Source organism: Gallinula chloropus, assembly GCF_964237585.1.
Source record: "Gallinula chloropus genome assembly, chromosome: 16".
Lineage (NCBI taxonomy): Eukaryota > Metazoa > Chordata > Aves > Gruiformes > Rallidae > Gallinula > Gallinula chloropus.
In genome coordinates this window covers 12,681,794-12,709,587 of record NC_140101.1, presented here as the reverse complement: position 1 = coordinate 12,709,587, position 27,794 = coordinate 12,681,794, and the positions used below count along the sequence as shown (strand labels likewise).

General features: G+C 47.0%; 1 protein-coding gene across 1 annotated transcript; it reads right to left on the bottom strand.

Moving 5' to 3' along the window:
- Nucleotides 1-534: 534 nt before the first annotated feature.
- Nucleotides 535-27,547, bottom strand: AHCY (adenosylhomocysteinase). The gene is made up of 11 exons (XM_084271630.1): nt 27,507-27,547; nt 25,579-25,769; nt 23,486-23,561; nt 21,779-21,931; nt 16,375-16,487; nt 13,407-13,614; nt 12,582-12,669; nt 11,568-11,685; nt 5,847-6,041; nt 3,866-4,001; nt 535-735 (listed from the first exon to the last, which is right to left on the bottom strand). The coding sequence occupies exons 1-10, from the start codon at nt 27,532-27,534 to the stop codon at nt 3,870-3,872; spliced, it is 1,302 nt and encodes a 433-aa protein (XP_084127756.1). The 5' UTR covers nt 27,535-27,547; the 3' UTR covers nt 535-735; nt 3,866-3,869.
- Between the last annotated feature and the right edge of the window lie 247 nt (nt 27,548-27,794).

The following is a 27,794-nucleotide window of genomic DNA, read 5'->3' as shown; positions in this document are numbered from 1 at the left end:
CCAGACATCCATTGAGAAATTAGCAGGGCATCAGGACATGAAACAAAACATACTTTTTTTTTAAGGAAATCAGCTGCAACACCAAAGGTCACATTTCAAAGTCTTCTAATCATTCTGGAAAGCATCTGAAGCAGAAGTTAAATCTGTGTATTTTACTCTAAAGCTTATTCAGAATTGCCCTTGAGGGGAAGTTCAAACAGAAGCAACACATGAGTTTGGGCAAAGTACAGCCCATACCATAGCAAGGGGTTAGATGACCCCCTTTAAGAGAGGCTGCCAAGCTGTACCTAAGCAATGGCTATGCAGCACACAGCCAGAGCTGGACAAAAATACCAAACACCCTCTTGCATTAACACTGCCGATTGCCAGCCCACAGTGTTGACAGGTACTGGGCACTGCACTGCTGCTGCAGCCAGCCCTAAACCAGAATTGCACTGCAGGGAGTGGGAGAAACAGAACCTCTGCCAGGGGTTTTACTGGGGTCTGTGTTTGATCTAGTCCTCTTCAACCAATAACATAGAAGATCTAGCAGAATATATTCCATATATAAATTTTATATTTGATCAACTCAAACCACATTTCAAGACAAATTCCCACATTGTTAAATTGTCCAAACTACTGCATTTTCAGCAGCAAAGCAGATTTTCATGGGGTGGATCGATGACAATACTGTGCTAGGAAGTCACAGGTCAGTTCTCTTCTGGCAGTGGTGCTCTGGTGTCCTGGCCCAGGGCCCTGCAAAGCAGACAAGACATTTCAGACCTGGTAAAGCTGCTGATTTCTGGATGAGTCCCTGGCTCATCTATTGAATCACAGTTTCAAAGAATTTAAATCTTCTGGAGTTTGAACAGGGACTAAGCATGACTTTGCACTGGGCTCCCCATGTATAGTTTTACACACAGGATCTCTCACTAGAAATATTTTTGGAAACTCAGGAGCTGCTGCTCCTGAACCTAGTGCTTGCCAGGCTTCCTAAGAGCCCCAACAACCAGGAAAGACAAGACCTCAAATCTGAGGAACACTAGTCAGATATACATGCATACACACACAAGTTTCTCTATGCATTAAACACATTAATTCAGGAAGCAATCTGTAATAAACACAAACAGAAATTGGGGAGGGAGGGGGAAGAAATGTCCTGACCCACTACCCAACATACCAAATGAGAGCCAAGCTTCACTAACACTGAACCACTGGTCTCTAGGCCTCACTTAGAGACATCTTGTCAAATACCCCCACCCCCCAAAACCCACATTCCAAACAAAACCCCAAAACCCACCATCATAACACACTTTATGTTGATCCCCCAATGTGATATGTCTTTTAGATAAATTCAGGGTGCCAGCTAACCCTTTCATCTTTAAGTTCTCTGATGCTGCAACTCTGAGACTTGAGTCAAAGGTTTCTGGGTAAAGTATCAGAGCATCTCAGGTCACACTGTGGTGGGCATCTGACAAAGATCACCTGACCAGAATTGGAAGTAGCTGAAAATTTCTTCAGATAACTGGAAATAAACCTCTTGACAGCAAATCCTAGCAGACTTCCCAGCCACTCTGGCAAGTAGATTTGTCCACAAGCAATCCAGATTTATGCAGACCACCAAGGCACAGGTGGTCAGTGAGACAACTAAGGGAGAAGCTTTGCTGGATGTGTTATTCAAAAAGAACTTAAAAGTAAAATTATGAAAGATGGACCAGTGAAGGCAGCCTTTGTCCAGAGACTGTGAAGCGTGAGGTCTTTGCCCATGCAGTAAAGCAGCCAAAGTTTATCCAGAGCTGTGCAAACAAATGCAGAGCCAGGTCAAGAGAAGGGATCCTTCTCCCATGTTTAGCACTCTAAAGGTGCCTACATCCAGTTTTGGCTTCCCAGAATAACAACAGTATTGACATTCTTCTAGGCACAGAGGGTGTTCCCTGAAGATGAGGGGACTGAAGTATAGGATGCACAAAGAGATTAAGATCAGGGTTTATTTAACCTGGAGAAGGTGAATTTATTGCTGCAAATGTTCAATGAAGATGGAGCTGGACCCTTCTTGGAGATGCAGACGGATAAAATGAGAAGCAATGAGCAACACAAAATTCCAGTTAAATGTACAGAGGAATGTTTTGATGTAGAGGGTGGTCAAATATTGGCAGACAATCCTAAGGAGGTCATGTGATCTCTGTCCCCAAGAGACATCTGAAACTCACCTGAGCAAGCTGATCTCCAACCTCATCTAACTGACCCAGTGTGGGGACAGGGATGAACCAGAGACCTCTGTGTGGCCCTTCCCAACTAAAGTATTCTATGAATCCATGACCCAAGTCCAATAGCAGAATCACACCCCTGTATACCAGGATAGATGATCAACTGATAAATGGGTTTAGAGAAGCCAAAGACCACCTAGAGGGAACTACTGAAGAATAAGGACAACACTCTGTCCTTGGTTTCCTATTGCAACCTTTTCTATCATTCTCTGCCACATGCAGCTACCTGTGGCACAAGGTGACCACCACCTACATTTAGATGTGTACTAAGGGTGGTGGGTCTGCCTGGTGCTTTGGAGAGGTCGATGCAAAACAAAGCATGAAGAGTCACATACTGAGCAATACTCTTACTCATAACCTGGTTTTCCTCCTCCAACAGTTCTTACTTGACACCATCTGTTTTAGCTGCTCACTGACATCACACCTGGTGCTTGGCCATGAATCTCAGAGCACTACAAGCACATTCTAACATCATACCAAACCTTTCACCTTCTCACATGCAGGAGCAGAGGTGGCCTACCATATAATGCTGACTGAAGAGGACAGTGGCAGGAGAGGACTTGCATTACACATATGTAAGTAAATAAAATCTGTGTGAGCAAAGGGGTAAGTGTTTTTCCTGTAAGATTCAGCCCTTCAAATTAGATAACCTGAGGAGCAGCGTTTCCCAGCCCAGCTGTATGACACAGGATAGACACAGCACTGACTTTGCCCTGAGGAAACTCCACGTGGATACTTATCTTCAGTAGCTGAAGGATCAGAGAGAAGTGAACAAATCCATGGCAAGACCCAAAGCACCTCACTACACAAACCAAGCCAGGCCACAGTCAGATCTTTAATAAAAGCACTTCTAGTCAGTGACAAACAAGATACAGCAGACATGACAATTCAAAAATCAAGTTAGGGGTAGAAATGTGCTGCTGGTGTTTTCTGAGGATCAAACAAGGTCTTTAAACCCAACCATCCCCTCAGTGGCTTCCCAGCCTTCCACACCACACCAGAAAGCTGCTAAAAGAATATTTAAAATCACTCTTGCCTCCCCCTTCCTCGAGTTGGTATGGAAGAAGCATAGAAGGGTCTTGCTTCTGGCCAAAACCGTTAGAGCAAATTAATCCAGGAAACAAACCCTCCAGCTTTAACCTCCAAGTAGGAGATTAATTTGATTTTATTGGAAGGGGACCAAGGAACCTATACTCCTCCCTACATCCTCCAGTTTCACAACATGCACTTCAGCTAGGGCACCTTTGTGGAAAGAAGCCTAACACTGCCAGCCTCCTAACAGGACCTGTCTGTCCAAAGAGGCTGCCAGCCACATGCTTGACAAGACTACGCAGTTTCATTTAGCAATCTTCTGTCCTGCTCCCCTTATTGGGACATTAGGACCCAATAAAAGGTGCATAGGATTCTTTTCCCCATGACATAAGCTAGGTAACCAACTCTAATTCCAAGAGTCAGAGCAGTCCTCTTTCACTAAGGCCCTGAAGCTCCCTTGGTAAGGGCAGGGGAAGGGTTCTGCAGCACAGAGAGGAGTCTGGCAAAGGGCTTGTTCTCAGAAACCCAGCGCACACAAGAGCTTTGGAAGGTTGTATCCCTGCACTTTGGTCTTTGGGCAGTGCCACCTGCTCAGTATCTGTAGTGGTCTGGCTTGAACGGCCCATCTCTTGGTAAGCCCAGGTATTTGGCCTGCTTGTCACTCAGCTTCGTCAGCTTCACACACAGTTTGTCCAGATGAGCAGCAGCCACAGCTTCATCCAGCTGGAAAGCAAAACATTGAGACAGAATATTATCAGAATGGAATCCTGTTAGTTCAGGAAGTCATGATCAATGGTGAGAAATGAATACAAGAACACCACCAGCAGTCCCAGGGAGGGCTTAACAGACTGACAGTCAGACAGCTCTCTTCCTGCCCACACACCCCAGCTGCTTCAGCTCAGAGGCATCTGCTTTGAGCACTGAACTGTGTTCAGATGGAAAAGCCCCAGTGCTTTTAAGGGAGTCAAGTCAAGCTTAAAGTGAGGCAGACAACATTTTTATAATCAAGCCCATTTCAATCCCATTTATGCATTCAAATCCATCCACCAAGTAAAGAACAGATGAAACCAGAGATACAGATACCCACTGTGGCAGAATGCAATGCCCCAATCACATTTCCACTACAGCTGGACATGCTGTAAGACTATCATCTTACCCCTTTAGATAAGTTCTAATACTGGAAAAAATGCATCTCCTTTCCAAGTATCCCATCTTATGGGTACATGTGTTAGGCAGTTAAGTGATACAGGTACAGAAGAGTCAGAAAACAAACAGTAAAATGGGAAACTAGCTGCTATGTCAGAGGGGAACGTACAGCCATGGAGGAGATTCAGAGATAGAAAAGACACCACAGAGAGGGACCAGGTGCTGTCAAGTTACATTTGGGCCTTAAAGCTACTGCACAGAACAAGGAAAGATAGGAGCCAGAAAGTTATCACAAAGCTCTTTGACCCATCTCTGCTTTATTCTGTGAAATCCTTTGTGGAGCACAGAGGGTAAAAAGTGCATTTTGTCACAGCACATATGAGCCTGAAGAGATCACAGCCATATGACCCACTAGCAGGCAATTCCATTTGTAATTAACTGACCTGGGCATTACCTCTCACTTCTAGTTCAGGTCTAAAAACTGCTGTTCAGGAAGAGGAGGAAGCAGCACTGGCTGATCATAGAGAACTGTCAACACAACTTTTGCTTTGACGTCAATTATGTTTCAGCTTGCTGACCATCTCCTACCCTGTATTTCTAGCATGCTTTGCTTGATTACTTAGGGACAGTTTTGGAAGCTTAACACTTCCTAGGTAAGCCCAAACATACTTTTCATTTGGGAAGTAGAATGTGTATTTCCACATTTAGTCTCACACCTGTTTGCATTCCAGAGGCAGTGGGATTTAACTCCAGCATCTTTTTTAAATGACCACATTAAATTCTCAAGCTTGTTATGGAAAATTAAAACCAGGTTAGTTTTATAAAAGGAATTTGAGAGTTATGACATGATCCAGATTTTGCCAAGAACAAAACAATGCAGGGAGAAGTTTAAAGGGGATCCTGAGGGAATCTGCCATTAACAGCCTGTGAAGTTATTAGGACAGATCATCACAAGCTCTGCTCAGGCGCAAATGAGACCCAGAGTCCATCAACCACAGTAAAAGCAATTTCTAGTTTCACTTCAGCTTCAACTCTGCCCCACAAGACTTTGCTGCTGGACAGGCAAGTGAAAGCTGTTGCTCAGCAGAAGGAACAAGCTGGTTGGGAGAAGCTCCCTGATGACCCTGAGGCAGCACAGGGCTTCCCAGCACCTTAGGTAAGAGCCCCAGGTCAAGCCAAAAAGTGACTAGACGTTCCTATCACATATGACAGAGCAGTCACAGTTCTGAACAAGAGGTTAGCCACAAAAACAAGCCCACTTAGTCTTGGCACAACCAAATCCAACCATTCATTGAGGAACAGAAACTCCCTGGACAACAACATTCAGTAGGAAAATGAACTCAAGCACAAACAAAAATCTACCCAATCCCATCTGGAGTTGGCTTCCTTACCAGCTCCCATCTTTCTGCTATGCTAACTCACCTTCTTTGGCAGGAAATGGACTCCAACAGAGTATTTGTCACTATGGGTCCACAGCTCGATCTGTGCCAGCACCTGGTTAGTGAAGGAGTTGCTCATCACAAAACTTGGGTGACCCATGGCACAGCCCAAGTTGACCAGTCGACCCTCTGCCAGCAGAATAATGTGGCGGCCATTCCGCAGCGTGTAGCGATCCACCTGGGTGGGGAGAGGCAGAAGCAGTGCTGGGTCAGGGCAAAGAGCATCTGAAACCATGCAAAGCGTGCTGGCCTTTCTTCCCACATCAACAATTCAGCAGTGGGCTTGCAACACAGACTGCTTACAACTGAGACAGCCCTCCCTCAATTCCCAGGCAGGTTTTGTGAAGGCTGGAGCTATCCTGGACTTCACACAACATGAACCTCAGCATCTGCTTCACATTTAAACAGTTATCTCGTTCTTGTTTTTCCACATGCATGTCATCCCAGATGGCTGTGGTGGGGAGCACTGCTAGCAGTAAAATGCAGTTCATGTATGCCTAACTGGGTGTGTGGAGAGACAGGAGAGAAGAGGGAACACCTCAGCATGCAACAGTCCAGAGCCTCCGCACCTAAAACAGGGGTAAGAGCCAGAGTCCTCAGCCTGCTGGAACTGCTCCCCTCTAACTCTTCTCAATTCCATAAGGCCAATGTTTTACAGTATAATAAACAACTCTTGTAGCTCTTGGTGCACATCAGGGAGGCAAAGACACGGTCCTCCACTCAGCCTGATTTCCAGGCCATGCTGGGGATAACTGGACTCTGTACACAGCATCAAGTCTCAGGTGTGCAGAGACGGCTCTTCAGCAGTATGAGAGTCCTATGCAATGCAGGAGATAACATTGCTTAGTATGTGCTTCAACTGTCTGGGCCAGATCTGGCTCCTGCAAGCTTTCAGCTAGCTCTGCTTCTCCTTTCCACCAGTCACTAGCTCTTCTCTCCCCTGCCTCAGCCCCTCTAGGAGGTTACAATATTGAAGCCCAGAATGAAACAGCAGTAGGTCTGTAAGTTACAAGAATATTCAGTATTCACTGGAGTTCATTGCTCATGTTACACCAAGCAGGTAGGAATAAATCAACCCCCTGGAAAGATTTAAAAGACAATCAACTACCAGGTTTGACAAAGGTTAGTGTTTTACACAAGTCCATTTGTCTTTATGCCATCACAACACAGGAACTGTGAAGGCCTACAAGGCTCCATCCCCACAGCTGTACTTCTATTTAAATAAAATAACTTTATTTGATGCAGAACACACATCACTAAGTTTCATTCTTCAATTGGCATGCAAGTTAAAAGCCACATGGGATGAAGCTTTTGTTGTAACAATACCATTTTCGGAAAACAAAACCCAAACTCAAAACTCTTTGTGCAGGTCCTTAGCAGAGGTGTCAAAAGTAAACCAACAGAAACCACTGCACTGGAAGCAGCACTTTGCCTCCAGAGCAGGTCTGTGCCTCCACCTGCCTTCCCCAGCTTCAATTACAGCACTATTTTCTGCTTCTTGAGTTCACAAAGAGAATGTTATGTTTTCAGCACAACATATGCAGACAGTAACTACCTCAAACAGAAGACCAAATATCATCCTTAATTTCTGCTGTCCAAGAGCACTACAGCAAAGTAGGGTTAGTAAGAATTCTCTCCACTCAGCAGCTGCAATGTTGCTTTGGGATACTGATTCTCCACTGTGGACCACTGGTCACAATGCACAGTGCACCAAAACAAATACCATACAGGCTATAAAATTACAAGTAGTAGTAATGAAAACACAGAAGGAAGCAGCCAGAAAGCAGAACACTGTAAACCCTGAGAACAGCTGTGATATTATTCATATTAAATAGAAATAATTATACTTACAGATTAAAATGCTAAAAAGTAGGAGTTAAATAGCATCTCAGTTTTGAAGTCTGAATCATGTGGTTTAGGTGTCCAAATATTATATCCATGTAATATCCACCCAACTCACACCTGGACAGCTACTGGTGTGTGCACAGAGTCACACACCTTCACAGGCTGCTGGTGTGACTCCACTGCACAGGGTAATGCCCAAAATGCAAATTAACATCTTTGCACAGAAAGAAATGCAAAGTAGGAGCAGCACCAGCAGAAGCCTAAATCTGTGCCACAGCATCTCATCTGTGGGCAGATAAACACACTGATTCATATAAAATTGCTAGAGAAGAATAATCAGGTTATCCAAGCATTAAGTTCATCTCCACACCTACATAAACACCTCCTCCCTTTTGCCATCAGCATTTAGCTCACTCTGGACTTTCTGGCTGCTTTGCACTTTCCTCCACACCATGCTACATGAATAACTGATGTTCATAACCAAAGTTCATTGATCCCACTCTGACCTTTCCTTCCCCTCTAGAGTTGAGCTTGTGCTACACATCAGTCTCCAAGACCAGAACTCAGCTGGGCAGGACTGCAGTGCAAACCCACTCTGAAAACAACTTGTCAGCTTTCAGTAATAAGCTATTCCCTCCTTAGCCATACTTTGAAAGCAACAGATGGGCCAGAATGGCATGATAAGGCATTTTCCTTTCTGAAGTATTACATGTTTCTTACACCAGCTCACCAGCTGTAAATGGAGACCATGTGGTACTGGAAACCTGTGTGTTGGGCAGACCTCTACCCAAAGTGTAGCAAGCCTCAGCTCTGGCAGTAATCCTCTGACCAAGAGACACGTGTCTTCATAGCAGGCTAGATTTTTGCTCTTGTACTATACCCCCTTCCCTGCTGCAGGACATAGAAAAGAGCCGCCAGGTCTCAGTAAAAATTTGAGTATTTAGCAAGTTAGTACTTATAAAACAGTGTTATAAAACAGAGGGTACCACACCCAAAACACTGATGTGAAAAGACATGTTTTGTCTAATGATAAGTGCAAGATCTCACACCTTTAACACAGGAATGCGCTCCCTGTGAGGCACCCATAAGACTGGGTACAAGATGACCCAGCAGTGTCCCTCTGATGAACCTGAGCATCAAAACTGAGGAACCAGCAATGGCCAGATAATTCCCCTCCAGATTTCAGTGTAAGAGCATTTCTACCAACCATTGTACTGACTCATCACTGCTGCCCTGTGAAAGGTCCCAACACATGCAGAGGAATTCCCATGCAGGTGGTGAGGGACATTAGCTGCAGATATCTGAAGTTAATGTATGACCTGGAAGAGTTAATCAATTGCTGCAATTTCTACTCAATGCCTTTTCATTTGTTTCAACTATGGAGTTCAGGGTTCTAAAGTCACATTCACATTCTGGCTGCTAGTCCTGCCTCTCCCCCTCTTGGAACACTTAAGCTTTCAGGGCATGTGTTAGTCCACTCCTGCCCAACTGCCCACCCACCATGGCAATCAGACACAGAGAATCAAGATGAATAATGAAGCTTTTCCACAGCAGAACTTGCTCAAGCAACACCAGCTCGGCAAGTACCTCCTTACCTTGTCTTGTGGGTCCAAAGTCTTTAGGGACAAGAAATCTAAACAGATGCAAAATGGAGCATAGGGCTCTACCACCTGTACAGTGTAGCTACATACAGCATTGAACACAATAACAGAATCCAACTGGAGATTTAAACTAGGTAACAGTGCTTCAGATTCACTGCTAGAAGTCAACAAAACCAAGTACTAACCTGAGCCAGGGACCAGATTTTATTGTGCTTGGCAATGCACACATCTATCCTCACTTCAGTAAAGCTTCAAACATATGGAACGGCCATGTAAGATCAGATTGTCCTCCAGGTACATCCCATCTCCAGTGGTAACTAGCAGATGGAGGAGTACAAGAACAGCCCAAGGGTAAAGCGCACCTTTTACCAACTCTAGCTAATGACATTTAAGCGAACATACTTACAGCACCCACAGCACACTGGGCAGCTATTTTCACAGCTTCTGCTCTGTAAGCAGGTATCCCTTGGGTCGCTCTGAACATCCTGCTTGTGACAGCAGCCATTTATGTAATAGACCAGAGAGATTCAGGGGAGGAGGTGGTTCCTCAGCATTAAAACATAGGAACAACCTTGACCCTAATTCCATCTTTCTGAAAATGTGATTTACTTTTTTCCCAACCAGAAACTTGTTACAATTTCCATACCTTGCTCTAGACTGCATGTCACTGCACCCAATGTACCCGTGGCAGACTGGCTCCTTCAATACAAAGCATATAAAGAGAAAGGGACTACACCTCTACCAACAGTGGACTTCAAGAGCCACGTTGAATGGCCAGGTGCAGGTAGTTAGTACATTACTGTATTATCACCCAATTTAGCCTTCAACAACGTTGGAGTTTTCGAGCAGTTCCAGTTTTAGTTGTAGACCACAAGCTACCAAAAAGCAAGCAGCCAGCTGCAAGCAGCTCCAGGGCAAGAGCTGTTAAGTCAGCTCCACACTAAGGTCATGAGCAAGAACAGACTTGTATGTAGTGAGAACTTGAAGGTGTGACTTCATGCCTAGTTAAGCCCTGGAGAGTGCCCCAACAGCAAACAGGATCCTGAAGAGACTCACACAACTGCTTAGCAAGAGTTTGATGTGGGTGGCTAGTAAGCCACAGGAGAGTTATGGAAATAAGTAGATCTCAATCTGCCCTTCCAAGACATGCTTGGATGTAGTGTTTTTAAAAAAATGTACAAAACCTGTCCCAGAATCCTGCTATCAGGAAGCACACTCCCTCTTTAAAAAGCAACAAGAAGAAGTCAGACAAAGCCTTATTTGCTTTATGTGATGTTCTCCATCAACATCTGTTTTACACACAAGTTTTAATTTAGCTTAGTTTTGTTTCTCTGCTTTAGGACACAGCTGAAAAGCTGAAATTTTTAGATCTCTCTGTTCATGTGTAGCTACAGCCATAGCTTAAAGTAAATAGATGGTGGGAATGCGAGCTGAGCAAGGATAAAGCATCTCACCTTTCCTGCCCACAGACTTCTGGTCTATCCAGGTTTCTAAAATGAAGCCACCAAGTCTGGAAAAGAAGTCTGAGTCTGGCAGAGCTCCAGATAAGCTTTCCTGAGGCTTCAATCTCCGAGTTAAAAAACCACTTTGAAAACAAAAAGGTGTGAATTTTATCAGACCTCCTTGACAAAATCCCAGAAGACATTCCTTTGAGATTCACTCTAATCCTGGCACCCTGCACCAAGACCAAGACTGTTCTGGTACAGAGCAGTACATGAGCAAGCAGCTTCCTGACAGGAAATTCAGATCAGCCACGAGGCCATCCAGGGGTGCTGCTCTTAAGAAGTATCTAATGGTCTGTTCTGTATTCATTACCTACCTTGCCTTCTGAAAGTGAGTTATGGCCCTGTTTTCAGTTGGGATTATCAAAGGAAACACATTCCCATGCCTCCTTACCATACCCCAAAGCAAGCTGACTTCCCATATGGAATGAATTTGATGCCATTAATTGTCTACACAACCATTGCTAAAGGATTTGTCAAGGAAGGAGGAACACACTGAGAACCCAAATCAGGTACCTCTCAGAGACCACGCTGTACACTTGGGCACTGGCTGGAACCAATTGAACAATACCAACACAAGGTTAACTGGGGAAGAGCAGAGGAGAATCTCCATTTTGATCAGCCCAGAGCAACACTGGCTTCTAAGAAAGCTACAAACACAAAGTACCTGAAGAGAAATACCCCCCTTCCTGGAAACAGACACAGAGTAGCTAATACTTCTTTCTAGCAGGAGAGCTTGTGCCAGGGCTGCCTCACCTGAGGTTTCACGTTCACCGCCTCTACTGCGTTTTCATTCAGCCACTTTGCATCAACTTCCACATCGAAATGGCCAATATTACACACTATGGCATCATCCTTCATCTGCTCAAAGTGCCTGAAAAAAAAAAGTTATATAAAAATTCAATGTGCAAAAAAATTTCTCTTCAGCACCAGAAGATGCTGTGGTCCACAGCTCTGCTCAGGGAGAAGAGCTCCTGGCTCACTGACTGCACAGGATTCTCACAAGACATCTGGGTCTGCTAATCTTCCAGACACTCGAAACCTACTGGGAAAAAGTCTCAAGCTTCTAGGGAAGGATACTTCCTGAGGATGTAAAAGGTTACAGAGAGAATATTTTCCCAGTGTGTGAAGTAAAACTAATTTGTTTAATTGGTCAATTGAGATACATGAAGTTATTCTCTTTCCTATGTAAAAGAAATAGTTTTCTTCATGACTTTAAAGTTTCCAGCAGGTTTACATTTCTAGAGACTAATGGTCTTATCTCCTCCCTCCCAGTTAATCTGATCCTCTACTACCAACATGTACAGTCATAACTGCAAAGACTGGAATGAGTTTGTATAGGGTGGAGGAGCTATAAATTCAGATCTAAAAAGCAGTAAACAAAAACCCACAGGGTGGTTTGCAAACAGGCTAGTTTCAAGTCAGCTACCTGTATTCACAGATGGAATCACTTCAACCTTTACCTACCTCCTCTTCTGTCCACATTTACCTGTCCTAACACAGAATTTAGCCCCAGTGCTCTCATTCTCCAAAAGTCTGTCTACCCCTCAACAGCTTCTGTTTCTCCATCATTACACGCTGTAAGACAGGAATAATTGCAATGTGGCAACATCCAACAGAACTGAAGAAACAAAGCCCCAATTTCTCACTAAATTGATACTAAATGTCCAGAAAGGAGACTAACACTCACTACACTGCTGGCAAGTTATGAATGTATCTTAAAAACTCCAACTGTACACGTATACTTTCATTCAAGTGGCTAGACCATACCTGCCCTGAACAATGTCAGTGCAGCCGGTGGTGGTAACAAAGATGTTGCCTTCTTTGCAGGCTTCCTCCATGGTTGTAACTTCATAACCTGAAAAGAGAAAAATGTATTCCTCTACCCAACTACCAGCACTTATTAAAACCTGAGCTACAATATTACAAATAGAAAAGTACGGAGAAAGAACAACAGATGCCTATGAATGTATGGGTCTACAGATTGGAAATGGGTGAGGACATTCAGTGTCTTATGCCCACAGATCTGTCACAGCATCTTGGCTGGATTCTAGTTTGCAAAGGAAAATGCACCCACAAAACCTGCAGGTTCTAGTCAGGTATGAATAGAAATGGGATAATGTGGAACCAAGTGGCAACTACATGAAGCACCCACAGAAGGAAAAGAGCACAGCTTCCAGAGCATGCTGGCAGCACAGCTGGAAGGGCAGAGAGCATGGGACTGCTCCCCAAGAAACATCTACTTGTGTTTTACTGTGGATATACTCTAGTAAAGACTTAACCCCCACTGGAGATTAGAGTTGCACAACCTGAAGGTAATGAACCCATTTGAAACCAGGCTGACAGCATTAAGAAATGGGGGAACAAGGGCCTTAGCCCACTATGGTCTCCATATCCTTGACTCCAATGTATCGTCAAGGCCTGTACTAGCAAACTCCTGTCCTAACTGTAAGGAAAGAGCTCCCACAGTGACTGGAGTCACGTGTACTGACAGAGACAGAGCTGAAACCCACTGAACTTTCTTGGCCAGCTACAATTGATTACTCCAGTGCCATGCATTAATGCATTAACTTCTGCACCTCCTGCAGGCCTCACCTTCCATGGCCGCCTGCAGCGCGTTGATGGGGTCGATTTCAGTGATGATGACCCGGGCTCCGAAGCTCCGCAGGGCCTGCGCGCAGCCCTTGCCCACATCACCGTAACCCGCCACCACTGCCACTTTCCCAGCGATCATGACATCCGTGGCACGTTTGATGCCATCGATGAGGGACTCTCTGCAGCCATAGAGGTTATCAAACTTGCTCTGAGGAAGAAGAAAAAGGAGCAGTTTCACAACAGATGAAAGTTGCTCAAGTAAACATCCACAGAGAAACAACATGAATTTATATGCAAGTACTACAAACCAGGAGGCTGACAGTCAGCTAAACACTTTAATCACAGTGAGGGATGGGAGCAAGATGACCTGGTTTGGTGTGTTTGTTTATCCAGTTTCAATCTATACAGTTACACCAGATACAGGCCTCAGCATACCCTGGTGAGTAGCTTTTCATAAACACACTGTGCCTGATCAGGTCCTGGACATGTTAAAAGCTTGTTAGAGGTAACCAGAATTTATCAAATAAAAGCTGACACGATTCCTGCACCCAGAGGCAGGTCCAAGTTCCTTAACCAGCAGTTCTCTGATGCTGTTTATCAGACAATGAACTGAACCAAGAGCTACAGGAAGGCACAACTATCTAGACAATTGGTTACCACCTATTATTTTTGCAAGGCACATGCACCCTTTAAGAAGGAGCAAATTGCCTACATCAACCTCAAGAAATTGGTTCCTGCAGCCCAGGAAGATCAAAATTGTGTCTTCCCCCAGGAAGTTACACAACACTGGCAGACCTCAGCACCACTCAGATCTGGAAAAATCCAGCAAGTATCTATTCACCATAATGGCCACTGCAACCAAGAACCCCTGGATTTCATCTCCTAATGCCCCATCCCACAACATCCTCCTACTGTAGCATTAACACGAGCTGAACAGCCAGAGCTCCAAATCAAGATTGCCATGCCAATTCAGTTGTCAAATAGGACTCCACTTGAACTTTTTCCTAAACTCAGAAAGACATATTGCTGGACCAATTTTTGTAATGCTCCTCCTTTTTGTCCTTGGGCCCTTTGTTTTGACCCACAGGAAGGGCTGTATAAACAGGTTTGTTTGAAGAGTTACAGAAGCCAAGAATTTAAAAAAAATAAAACCTGGCTGCCAAAGTTATGCTATTCTTCCCAAGGCAGGGGTATAAAGAACTCACCACCCACAGCAAAACTCTGGTCTCAAAGCCTGCCCTGTGCTTTCTACAGCCTTAGGTCACCAATCATTCTTGCTTTCCCTAACACATGCAGCGCTCTGACTGCTACAAGCAGTCTTCAGTCTGCACACCTAGGTGTGCCTCAGTCTTCCAATCAGCACTGACCTTGCAGCAATGGCTGCCATCCAGCACACATAAGATGATGTTACAGTTTGGTTTTCAGGCTGAGGCTTACAACTGGAGAGTTCTTTATAACAAAAAACAACGTTCACAATCAAAATGTTGCAGCATTATCTGAGCCAGCTCGGGTACAGTGGTGTATCCCTCCCTACCACAGAAGCTGGCCAAGGACTAATGTGTAAGAAGTGACACCTCAGACACAGGCATTGGGGTTAAGTCTTATCATATGGAAAATTTGGCATTAATATTTCAGAAAATGTGTTCCAAATCCTTTGAATTCCAAAGCTAGTGCCAGTTTGTAATCCTCTTTTCTAGTCCTCCAGTACATTTTCTTTTCAACATAAGCCTTCTTATGGAGGAAAACAGCACGGTTAGTTAGATCTGATTCCTCATCACCAATTTCCCCAATACCAGTCAAAGCCTTCCAGGTGCCTGTGCATTCCTGTGCAGCAAGGTAGCAGAGTGCCGGATGCCGACATCAGAACAGAACTGGATGCTGCCTGCTTTCTCTCTCTGAAAACCAGCACCAAGTGAAAACATTGAAGTTGGAGAGGAGAATTTGTCAGGTCAGTTGCAGGTCTTCCTGAAGATGCACAACTGTGTGTCTTTTACTAAATAACAAACAATACTTGAAAATAAGCACTTGTTTGGCACTAGAATATAGTGAGCTCAACCCAAATCCATTCAAGAAGCTTTTACAGAAACACCTGAATTTCCAACTCTACTAAACAGTATTAATAGTTATTATACAGGAGGCATAAATAGACATGAAAAGGATGCAAAGAAACAAGCTTCATCGAAGATCAATTGGATTCCAGCCCACTAGGCTATGAAATAAAAATGTCAGACGCATCTTGTGAGAAGAAAGTAAATACTCTTCAGGTAGCAAACCACAGAGAAAGCTGGCTGAACAGTGAGAACTGCCATGCCCAATGGCACAGTGTTAGTATGCCAACTTGACACAGCTTTAGTGACTAGATTTAACACACATCCAGAAGAATGTTTAAGTATGTCTGAAATTCCCACTATAATTCATCTGCATCCAAAAACCAGTACCCTTTAAACACCATTTCTCCTCACCTCTCAGGAGTTGACCAGGATTTGTCCAGTGAAGCAGTAACACAGCTAAGCAAGAAATAAATACCTCCAGCCCTATTCTCTGCAACTGCTGCTCAAAGACATCCTTGTCTGATCAACAAGCTCACGTAAGTCATGTTTCCAGCTGGGACTTGTCACCTACCAGTGGGCTTTACGGTACTCAGAGTGAGGACATGTCCCTTGCCACAGGAACTGACTGCACCCCAAGAGCCATGACTTCCAAAGGTGTTTTCACATAATTAAAATGCAGAAGAATGTGTGTCCTTACATACAAAAAAACGCCTTTGATGTTCTGGAAGCAGAGTATTTACAATGGCACATCCCATTAGAGACATCACGGGCTCACTTCAAGGATATGGCGAAAATCTGCTCAGTACCAGGTCAAGAATAGCTCACCAAGAGACAGAGTATTTGCAAGGGAATGAAAACATCCCAATACCAAACTGGTCAGGTGGCACACCAGAGCAAAAGGGCTCCAGCTGCATTACCTTGGTGACAGAATCGTTAACATTGATTGCTGGCACTTTCAAGGTCCCGTTGGCCTTCATCTTGTACAGGTTATGAACTCCAGTGGTTGTCTCTTCTGAAATACCTCTGATTCCTGTGGGGAAAGTAAAAGGATTCACCTTTGCTGGAGTTAACCCTGCTGCAGACCAACTCACCCAGATGCTGGGAGCATCATCCAGAGGCCTGAGTTAAACAAACCCTTTGCAGGAAGGATGCTTGTAAGCAAAACAGTTCTACCGTCACTTTGACAGCAAAACTGAGGAATAAGCAACAGTCACAGGTTTTTCTGCTCAGGACCTGTCAGTGATGACACCAGTGACAGCCCAGGATACCCCCCGCACGTGCACATGAACAGTGATATTGCCCCTTTCCCTGTCGTTTTCCTTACATCCTCTCCCTCACCGTGTAACACATCGCTCCCAACTCCTACATGCTTGTTTGGGGGGGGTTTTAACCCGCAGCCCTCCCGTATTTCAGGCAGGTGAGCGCGAGTTGTGTTGCTGAATAGGAGCGGGGCCGGGCCCGGGGCCGGGGCCGGGGCCGGGGAGGGAGAACGGGCACGGGACAGGCCGCCCGCGCTCCGCGGCGTAACACCGCCCCCTAGCGCCGGCCTGCCGCGCCGCGCCCCGCGCCCCCAGCGCCCCTCCGCACACGGAGCTGCCCCCGCAGCCTGGCCCGCTGGTGACGGCGGGTCAGCCCCCGGCTTGAAGCCCACTACCGACACCGGACTGACACCCCCACATCGCATTCCCCCCCTCTCCCCGACCCCGCTAGCAATTCCAGAGCATTAGGGGTCAGATGGAACCTCGAAAGATCACCTAGTCCAACCCCCTGCCAGAGCAGGGTCACCCAGACTAAATCCACAGGAACACATCCAGGTGGGTTTGAATGTCTCCAGAGGAGACTCCCCAGCCTCTCTGGGCAGCCTGTCCCAGGGCTCCATCACCCTCACAGTGACAAAGTTCCTCCTTATATCCACATGGAGCTTCCTCTGCTCCAGCTCAGACCTGCTGCCCCTTGTCCTGTCGCTGCCACCCCTGAGCAGAGCCTGGCTCCCTCCTCCTGACTCTCACCCTTCACATGTCTATAAACATTAATAAGGTCACCCCTCAGGCTCCTCTCCTCCAGGCTAAAGAGACCCAGCTCCCTCAGCCTGTCCTCATAAGGTGTTCCACTCCCTTCCTCATCTCGGTGGCCCTGTGCTGGACTCAGCAATGCCAGATCAACACACCCCCACACCGGCCCCACCCTTTGAACCCCACTAGCAATGTCAGATCAACTCCCCCTGCTTGAACCCCACTAGAGATGCCAGATCACCCCCACACTTGAACCCCAGGACCTGACCCCAGATGAGCACCATCCCAGGACACAGACTGGGGGTAAGTCTCGAAGCTTCACACCAGGATTTGTACAGACACCCCAGGAGCCCCAGAGCTGTTAGAGCAGGTACAAGAACAAGCAATGCTCTGCTCTGTTTGCATCTTCCTACTTTCCCAAGTGCAATTTGTTCCTCATCTAAGAGGGTAGTTTCATTCATCAATTTATTGAAGGAAAAGCATTTTTTATTTGGAAAAACTGGGAAAACAAAAACACCAATTTTATTTCCAGTCAGTGTCATTTCAGACAGATTTTAGGGTTTCACTTCAAATAAAGATAAAATAGTGACCAAAAGGAATCACAGAATCATAGAATTGTCTTGATTGGAAGGGTCCCTTTAGATCACCAAGCCCAACCATCACCCTAACCTGCCATCCATGATGATGTAACAAACATTGTGTTTACTAGTTTTGAAGGCTAAAAGAAACTCCACCTTATTAAAAAAATGTTAGGCTGTAATCTTGTAATGTCATTCAAAAGATGGTGAAGTATGACCCAGCCAATGTGTTACACAGAGGAAATGAGACTACACTAGAGCCTGGTGAGGCTTATCTGCCCCAGAAATGTATTTAGGGCTTGTTTAGAGCTGACAGGACAGGCTAAAGAACATCACCTGGTACACTGGAAAACAGCATCTGTAGTAATGTCTCAAAAGCATTGACTTTCTAACTCAACTGCCTAGATCCATCCCCTTGCGAAGGGGTCACAGAAGTAGCTTCCAGCTCAAACCTGCCATTTCTTCTGGTCTGTTGGGCAGCTAGGAGACACACTCATCAGTCAAAAGCTCTCCAGGCTGACAGAATTTCTAAGCTTAGCAGATTGTTTTTGAAACTGCACTACACAAACCTCACCTTACACACACCACAGCAGCTTCTCATCCTTGAAGACCACCTGCCCGCTGCCCCAGGAAACATTTAGAGGTGGTCTAAATGACTTTACAGCTCTAAGAGTGCTGCCTACATCACTCAATTTCAGTGCCCAAGTAATTTAGGGGACTGGACAACAGTGAAGGGCCCCTACAGCAAGAAAAAGATTGAAACAGCCATGGTAAGCATGCAGACCTGCTTTGTTCCCCTGTATTTCTTAGCCAGTGAGCAAGTCTACATTGATGAAGCACAAATGATCCATCTTCTCCATCCTTTCTAAACAATAGTCTTTGGCACAGACGCCAGAGACCTCCCATGCATGAGTTCAGATGACATGCTCTGACTTGGCTGGCCCTGTGTGGAGCCAGGAGTTGGACTTGATGATCCCCAGGGGTCCCTTCCAACCCAGGAGATTCTGTGATTCCACGAATGACTTTGTTCAGTTCTAGTTTTCTCCAGCTCATAACTTTATTTATCTTGGTTTTAAAGGCATTTAGTTTAGTGGAGTAAGCCAGAAGTACAAAGGCCACTCTGCCTTTTAACAGCAGTCACAGGGAGAGGGGAGTTTGCTGAGCATTTCCACACAGCCATTTAACACATCTCCCAGCTGAAGCAGACTTGAAAGAACCCTATTTTCAACTGTAGTTGCTCACCAGGACTGAACTAACTTCAATTTAAATCAGAAGCAGCTGAAGTGTGGATGACAGACAGTTCCCTTTGAAACTAGCCCAGAAAACGTGTCCATCCTTTAAAGGGCCAATGGCACTGTCAGATGCTGCATGCCAAAACGTCTCCTGCACTCACAAGTGTCTTTCCACACACTCTGCATGTTCTGCTCATGTCACTCTTGTCCTGTCTCTTCCCCACGGAGGTCAAATATCACCACAAGTCCTTAGGATACATTAACCTCTATTATCTTCAAGATACAAAAGTCATTACACAGCTCCTTCAGGCAGCCTTTGCAGGAAAGGGCTGAGCACGGAGCTCAGTTCAAATGAGATCCAGGCTCCAGTCAGTGGGTCCCATTCTGGAAGTTTTGCAGTTTCCAAGGCACAATGGACTGTGAGGCAAAACAGATGAAGTTCTGCCACCCTCCCAGCTCAGTCTCAATTATTTTACTGAACAGCTGCAAGGAGGCTTCTCAACTACAGTCAGTGCAGAGAGCACACAACTTTTGGCAAGGGAAATGTTGGCAGGTATGGCATCCTGCCTAGACTCCTCAAAAACCCACTGGAAGAGCTATTCCTATGAATTTAGGAAGCAACTGCAAGCAGGCAGGATGTTTTGTATCAATTTCAGTCTAGAGGTAGAAGCCAAGACAGGCGACAGTTTGACAGCTGTTGCACTGCCACTCCTTCCATGCCAGGAACACAAGACACATACAAGGGAGCACAGGGCTGGAGGGGAGAAAGCAGCAGACAGCAGGAGTGCTGGAAGTGTGAAAGCAGCTCAGCACAAGGACCCCCAGGAACAGGACCACCAACTGGTGTGTTTCACTGCTGTGCCCATGCAACAGCCCTACAAAACAAGGACTATCAACATGGAAAATGCTTTTTTTTTGTCCTCCTGCAATTGTCAGAGGCCATGAGGCATGAGAAATTGTTGTATCCCTTGGCATCAAAGGGCAGGAAAGCAAAGAGTCATGAACATCAAAGGCAATCGTTGACAAAAGAGGGGATCCCAGCATGGCTGAGCAATCACTAATGAAAACCTCATTACAGTTTAATACATTCACTGTTGGATTACTGATGACAGTAAGTTGAGTATGAAAGAGAAAGTATGGCTGTCACACAGAAGTTGCACAGAATCCCAAGGTTGGAAAAGACCTTTAAGAACATCAAGTCCAACCATTCCCATCTTATGCTAAACCATATCCCTAATCTGACTACCAGATACTATCCCTGGTATCTTGATCTATCCCTTTTTCAAACACACCCAGGGTTGGTGACTCAGCCCCTCTTTGGGCAGCCTGTTCCAGGCCCTGACAACTCTTTGGTAAAAAATTTTTTTCTAATATCTGCTCTGCCCCTGCCCTGGGGCAGCTTGAGGCCTTTTCCCCTTGTCCCACCTCCTGTCCCCTGGCTGAAGAGACCATCGCCCACCTCTCTACAACCTCCCTTCAGGTACTTGAAGGCAGTGATCAGGTCTCCCCTCAGCCTCTCCTCCTTGTGTGCCCCCACTCACAGGAGCACATGATGGGGAACAGCCCCTCAAGACAGCCCTATCCATAGCCTGCTGCCTTCAGATTTTTCCTTGTAACTTCCTCTTGAAGCAGTGGAAGAGTCAGAGGAGAACTGATGCAGTGTGCTTCTAGAGCAACCTCACCTCTGTGGACCAAGAATGAACACCAGCACTCCCCACTGTACAGTTTCTCCATTGCCTTCATGTCCCAGACCAAACGTGCCTTTCAGCAACACCAGGTACCTGTGGCTTGCAGCAGCACAGACAAGGGACTCCAGCAGAGCTAAGAGACTCTCTCACACTTGCCAGGCAGAGCTCAGCCTGCTACTGCAGGTCATGCCAAATTCCCTACAGATAAATCCTTTTACATAAGTGTGCTAGCAACACCACACTGACTTGTGTTTATTTTTTCTAGCTTAGACTGAAGGTACTGAGTCTGAGTCCCAGCCCTGGCTCCATCACAGCATCTTTGCCAACTAACTGGATGAGGTAATGGCCCATGGTTTATACAAGGTAGAAAACCTCCCTCTGCAAGAAAGGCTACAGGTTGTCATGACTTCATCCAGAGGTGTAGTGATAGGACAGGGAGAAAAAGCAGCCATGTTAAAAATATTAATTACAGGCAGACATTAAGCAATTACAAAACACAGCCCACTTCCAGGGAGCTTTTGGCAAGTCAGCAGCATCACTGACATTCTCAGGTAATGGGCACTGCATAAGGATGGCCAGAAGGACAGTCACTGTAGGTTATATACTGCAAAGCAGAGATGGGAACAATTCCTGCTGGTAAGAGATTCTGGTCTTGGATTGTAAGCAGTTTTCATACTCATTTGTAGCCTGTTTGCACATGCCTGTCCCTCTTCCCCCACCTCTTTACACAAAGAGGGAATTCCCACAGAAACAGGCTCCTTAAACAGACCCCCAAGCAGAACCATGCCTGACAAAACAAAAGGGAAATCACCTTTCAAGAGCTGTGGGTATTTGGTATGAACTAGGTTGGTGAGATCTCCACCATCATCCAAAATCATGTTGAGGGGCTGCCCATCCTTGAAGTACAGGGTCTGCTCAATGCACCACAAGTATTCCTCGTCGGTCTCCCCTTTCCAGGCAAACACTACATGGGAACAAACACACACAGTTAGCCAGTTTCTTACTCAGCATGTAGTAAAGCAGCCAAAGGAGTATTTCATCAGCAGCTCTCAGTAGCAGAGCAGACCAGACAGATGATTATCTGTGCCTGCAAGCCAGAAGAGACATTTGCATTGAAGTAAGTATGAGAAATGGAATCACTTTGCCTTCTGTTCCAGGACACCAAGCCTGGTCAAAATGTTAAGATTCTGCTGCTCTCCTCCTTCTTCCACATGAAGAGGCAGAAGGCAAAGCAAGCTAAAGCAGACTCACATCCACAACACTCCACTTGCTCCCCTAAGATACTTCAGGTTACCAGGAATTAGAAATAGCCACTGGATTTTTGATACATATAACTGAAAACACAACTACAGCATTTTCTAGCACAGTGGGAAAAAAAGGGACTAGACTTTGGCATGTGCTAAGCACCAGACTGCAAAACTCTTCAAGAGCTTTGAGTTCAAATTCTAGTCTCCAGCACAGTGCTAAAATCCCAGCTGCTGCACCTTGTCTGCTCTTACGAGGGCATATTTCTGTATCTGTACATCTACCACCAGCAACATGCTGCAAGAACTAGCATGTTGCACCCAGTAGTATTCTTGCTTTTCCAGGCATTTGTACTCACTTCATGCTGTACTGGAGCCTCAGTGGTAAATAAGACCCCACCTGTAAAGCGCTCTTCAGTTGAGGTCATGGTGTTGAGAGCAGTGAGGAAGGCAGTAGCATCAGATCTAGGCAGTCCCACCTGGGCCTTTGACATCCCATGCAGCAACAGGCAGAGGAGATGCCTGCAGCTGGTAAAGGAACTGAAGGCAGCACCACTTTATTCTGTTACCTTAGAATGCACCCCAGTTGGGGAAAGACTTGTGGCAGTAACTACTGATACCAGAAATGAAAGACACCTCCCAAAGCAAAGGTGCCAGAAATCAGATTTAGCCTCTGTCAATATCCAGGCTCAGGCCACATGATTCCCAGCACAGAGCCATGAGGACTGTATGTACTTCAGAGTGACACAGCAAGGAACAGGAATTGCTCTTTATTGGAAGGTGATGGTAAGAAAATAGCAGCATCCTGATAAACCACTACAGGGATATTGGGCAGCAACACAGCTGGCTCAGCTCTAGCCTTAAAATACCTTGAGTATTAACCCTGTCACTGGAACAGAGCATACTGCAGTTAATATCCTGTCCCCAACCCAAGTTTAGCACAGAACTTGCTGGAAAGCACCAACCACCACCTCCTACACACACCTACACACCAATCCATCTAATTACACAGCCCATTCAATCATCTTAATGACCAGGCTTAAAACTGGTAACACAGCTGAGCTCTGCCACAGCCTAACACCAGGCACTGTCAGGAGCACTGGGCATATTCTGACACAAGGCAGCTTGAATCAAACAACCTGGTTTGTAATAATCGCTGCTTTTGATGGGCTATTCCTATCCTGAAGCTTCTTCAGAAGAGCACAGTTTGATTTACCTAGAACAGGCAGTACAGCCCAACTCAGCAGAGCCAAATTAGAGCAGGGAAAACTTACCAGGGATTCCAGCTTTTGCAATAGCAGCTGCAGCGTGGTCCTGAGTGGAGAAAATGTTGCAGCTTGACCATTGTACCTGGAAAACAACCCAAGTTTTGTTTGCTGAACAAAGTTCCAAGATATCAGGTACTCTCTTCTAGACACAGGAGTTAAAAAGGGAGCAAGAGCAAATAGGCTTGTTAGTGCAGATTGCTGCCTTTCTCAGTAGCTCTGCAAAGCTAAGGTGAAAACCAACTATCTGGCTGGGTCAGGGAAAATTATGTCACACTAGAAGAGAATGTAACAGAGCTTTAGCTGTGTGACACACTCAGCCATGTCACTACTCACAAGAGCTTCTGCCAGCCAGCCAGAGTGTACACTCAGCTATAGATCTCCAGGAACTGCACAGCAGGGTGGGTTTAGAGAGTTTTGGTCAATAAAGTTCAGAGTTTCAGAACAGCCACGTAACTCAGCATCCACTGAGAGATATGGACATGCAGCAACACCTGCTGGCACCCAGCAGAGTCTGAAACTGAGCTGATAAACTACACTCAATCAAGGGGCATTGTCCAAGATCATGCTCACCCAGCTCCCACTCTGTGCTCCAGCCATGGAAGCTTTTCCAGCTGAGCTAAGCGCTTTCCACACGGATTTCATAACTAGGCTCAGGCACCTAGAAAAGCAACAGCATGTTGCTGAGCTGCATTGAAAACTATCAGCATAGCTACTGTAGCTCCCCAGTGGGCACAGAAACCACATCCCAGAGCCACACGAGTGGCCCCTCTGCTCCCTGCAGGGCTGGCTGGCAGGTATTTGCATGTTATGAATAACAGACTTTGAGCAGAGAGGGCAGTGAGGCATAATCCTTCCGCCTGCTTTCAGATACTCATCCCACTGCATCAGGAATTGAGACTTCAGAGTAAGGGCTGCAGCAGGAAGCACCTCACCTGAGCCTACACAACCAACACTTGTCAGTGAACACACACCTGGAAGGAGCACGAGAAATCTGAATTCATGACCTTGAGCACTGCTTGCTTTTAAGTCCTGTGTGGGGACAAGAGGCACTGGAATAAAGCCAGGACTGTACCTCCATATCAAAGCTCTCCTTCAGCACTGCACTGTTAGCAACCCTGGAACAGCTCTGAGCAGACTGAATAACACCTGCACAGCATTCTCCAGGCTGACCTGGCATGCTGCTACACCAACCATGGCCACTTTTTGAGGAAATGCCTTAGCTGCTAGAGACCTTCCCCTTCTCCCAGTGCCTTTTGGTCAGCATGACACCACTCAGCTCTTCCAACCATTCCCAGGGAAGGATCCCATGTATGGCACCTCTGGGCAGCCCTAGTTCAGGCAACTAAACCAGGAATAAGGGATTTCAGATCCCACATGTACTTAATCTATCAAGTTCCAGCTCCTTGCTCAGCACACAAGCTATGTGGATTGTGCTCAGATGTCTGGCTCCCCACACACCCTGTCCAGTGAATGCTCAGCCATGTTTGAACTACATTCAGCAAGCCAGGCACAGGACAATGCAGTATGTGGCTTATCTCAGTCTTCAATATGGACCAGGGCAACTGGTCCAGTTACACAACAAATTCAAAGTTCTCAGCCTTCAACCACTGGTCCACACTGCCTCCCTCTTTTCCTGCACAGCTCAAGGGCCAGCATGAGCTCTCAAAAAGCTTTGCTAGCTTTTTGTGACTTTACCACAGCACAGTGTGGTTCTTAATACAGGCTAATCTGGGCTGGAGGCAGTCACTAGAGCTTCAGCATTACCAGCAACAACACTGCGTGCCTGAGCACAACACAACTGTGTGGGAGCAGTTTTGGGCACTGTACACACAGCTGAGGGCTGCTGAAACCAGCAACCCAGCCCACCACAGACATTCATGAAGATGCAGCTTGTGCAGCAGGAAGACACATACCACATCCAGAGGTGCATGCATGACAGGGGACAAGCATTCTGCCTAAGGAGAGAAGACTCATCCACCTGGAGATCACAGGCTCTTTCAAGAATTACAGACATGGGCCAGGATCCCACAAGGTGGTTACAGAAGCAGTTCCCCCAGCAGAGCACTACCTAAGAGCCCACAAACTCAGAGACACTTTACCTCAGCTCCCAGCTCTATAAGGGTCTCTATGAGAACTGCTGTCTGAACAGTCATGTGAAGGCAACCGGCAATACGGGCACCTTTCAGCGGCTTTGATGCAGCATACATCTCCCTCATCTTCATCAGCCCTGGCATCTCATTCTCTGCAATCTCAATGGCCTTGCGACCCCAGTCTGCAAGGTTGATGTCAGCTGCAAGAGAAAAAGGACAGGTGTCAAGAGTTTAAATAGCTGAGACCTTGGTATCTGTTCTCACACTTGTGGATAGGCAATGGCTGGAACAGCTGAACTGAATACCCAGCAACAGCTGGGAGACAGAGTTGGGGAAAAAAACCAGACCCTATTCCTGCTACTACCTGCTTTTTTACTACAGTACACAGGCTTTTCAAACAAGTTTAGACCAAACCTAACAGGCCCTCTGGAAAATTCATGTTCCTCCATGAGTATGTTAATCAACTAATGTAGCGTGCAGACATCCTGAGGCCCGTTAATTCAGTAAGCCCCAGCCTTAAGCACCCCTCTTTGCAGATACAGCCTGTAGAGATTTACTTCCACAACACTAAGACTCGCATGTGTGGGGGGGTTGTCTGGGCCTCTCCACATGAGAGCACACATTGTACACTCCCTGCCAAGAGCACCAGGTGCTGGGCCCAGCTTTCCCTCTTAGGAGCTAAGCTGCAGCATTTGGAGCCCCCTGGATCCACAAAGATTACTTTCAAGGCACCGTAACTACCTTCATCACAAGTATAGTTCTGCCTTTGCAAAAAGGATCTGTAGTAGGAAAGTTCAGCAAAAGTTAACAAAAGGTTCAGGCTGACAGGCCGGGTTGGGGCAGAAAGTACTGCACACACCATGCAGGTCTGACTCCTGCCTTAAAGAGGGGCAAACAGGCAGCACCTCAGCGCACAGCTCTGTGGCATCACCCGCACCTCCTGCTCAGTTAGCTCTCAGAGACTTGAGCAGCTTACCCATTCTGCTTAAGAACACGGCCAGATGCTTCTGTTTCACCTACGCAGAGAGCACAGGCTGTGTAAAGCACCTGGGAACACCGGGACCTCTGAATCAGGCTGCAGTGTTTAACACGGACCAGCTAATTGCATTTTGCTGCAGAACGAAGCCTGAGGGACATTGAAGCCGCTGCCTGTGCTTTAGCAGAGTGGTGCACAGCCGTTACACCACAGGAGACGGAAAATAAAGGCCCAGGCAATGGGAACATCTGTATCAAGTCCGGGGGTCTTGAACCTTACTCCTCATGAGGGCTTGGCAGTTTTACCCGGCCCACTTCAAAAAATACCCTGTAGTACTTCAGGCTCACAGACTCCAAGGCAAACTATGGATGCGAGCCTTACAGATCAGCATTCTCTCTGAATTTAGCCTTCAAAGGATACACAACGAGGTTCTGCGGAGTTTCAGCCCCGCGGGAACACCCCAAAACCCCTTAGGGATGCGTCTGACACAGGTCCCAGACCTAACGACCCGCCCCAGCGTGAGCGGACGCCCACCCGCAGCACCCGGCCTCGGGCGGGCAGGGCCCGGGCAGCCGCGCTGGCCCGCGCCGTGCGCTCCGGGGCAGGTGGGCGGCCACATCTCGGGTGGAAGCTCCACTCGTGCCGCGCTGCGCTGCGGAAAGTGACAGCGGCGGCTCGGAGCTGGGGCCTCTCGGGGCTGCCCCTCCTCCTCCGCGGGTATTTCAGCGGCAGCCCCGCACCACGGCGCCGAGCGGGCTGTCAGGCGCGCCCTCCCCGCGGCGCCGCTGCGAACGGGCAGCTGCCATCTTCCCCGCGCGGCCGCATCCAGCCGCGGCACCGGAGCTCTCGCTACGCTCCGCGGCCCGGTAATCCCATCGCAGCGGGCCGGGCCCGGCGCACCGAGCTCACTCGGGCCTCGGCGGAGGGTGGAAGCCGCCAGAGCCCCGCGGCTCGCACTCACCCACTTTGTACGGCAGCCGGTCCGACATGCTGGCGGCTGCTGTGGCGGCCGGAGGAGGCAGCAGCAGCCCCAAGAGCGCCTTAAGTAGAGGCGGGCGGGGCTGGGCCGACACGTGCGCGCTGGAGGCCGGGCGCCCGCCCTCAGCCTCAGCGCGGTCCGAGAGGCCTCAGGCCCGCGGGGTCGCGGTGGGCTTCGGAGGCCTTTTATGCCACTGTGCTAGGGGCGAGCCCCGGCGCCACGGCGGGTACCAGAGCGGCCTGCAGCCCGCCACCGCCTGCGGCGGAACAG

What these genes read in the sequence shown, in the direction of transcription:
- AHCY (XM_084271630.1), bottom strand. Translation starts at nt 27,534, where the DNA reads ATGTCGGACCGGCTGCCGTACAAAGTGG. An exon ending in TGCAAAAGCTGGAATCCCTG is followed by an intron (nt 21,932 to 23,485) that starts GTAAGTTTTCCC and finishes GTTCCCATGTAG; the next exon opens with TGTTTGCCTGGAAAGGGGAG. An exon ending in ATACCCACAGCTCTTGAAAG is followed by an intron (nt 16,488 to 21,778) that starts GTGATTTCCCTT and finishes CTTTCCCCACAG; the next exon opens with GAATCAGAGGTATTTCAGAA.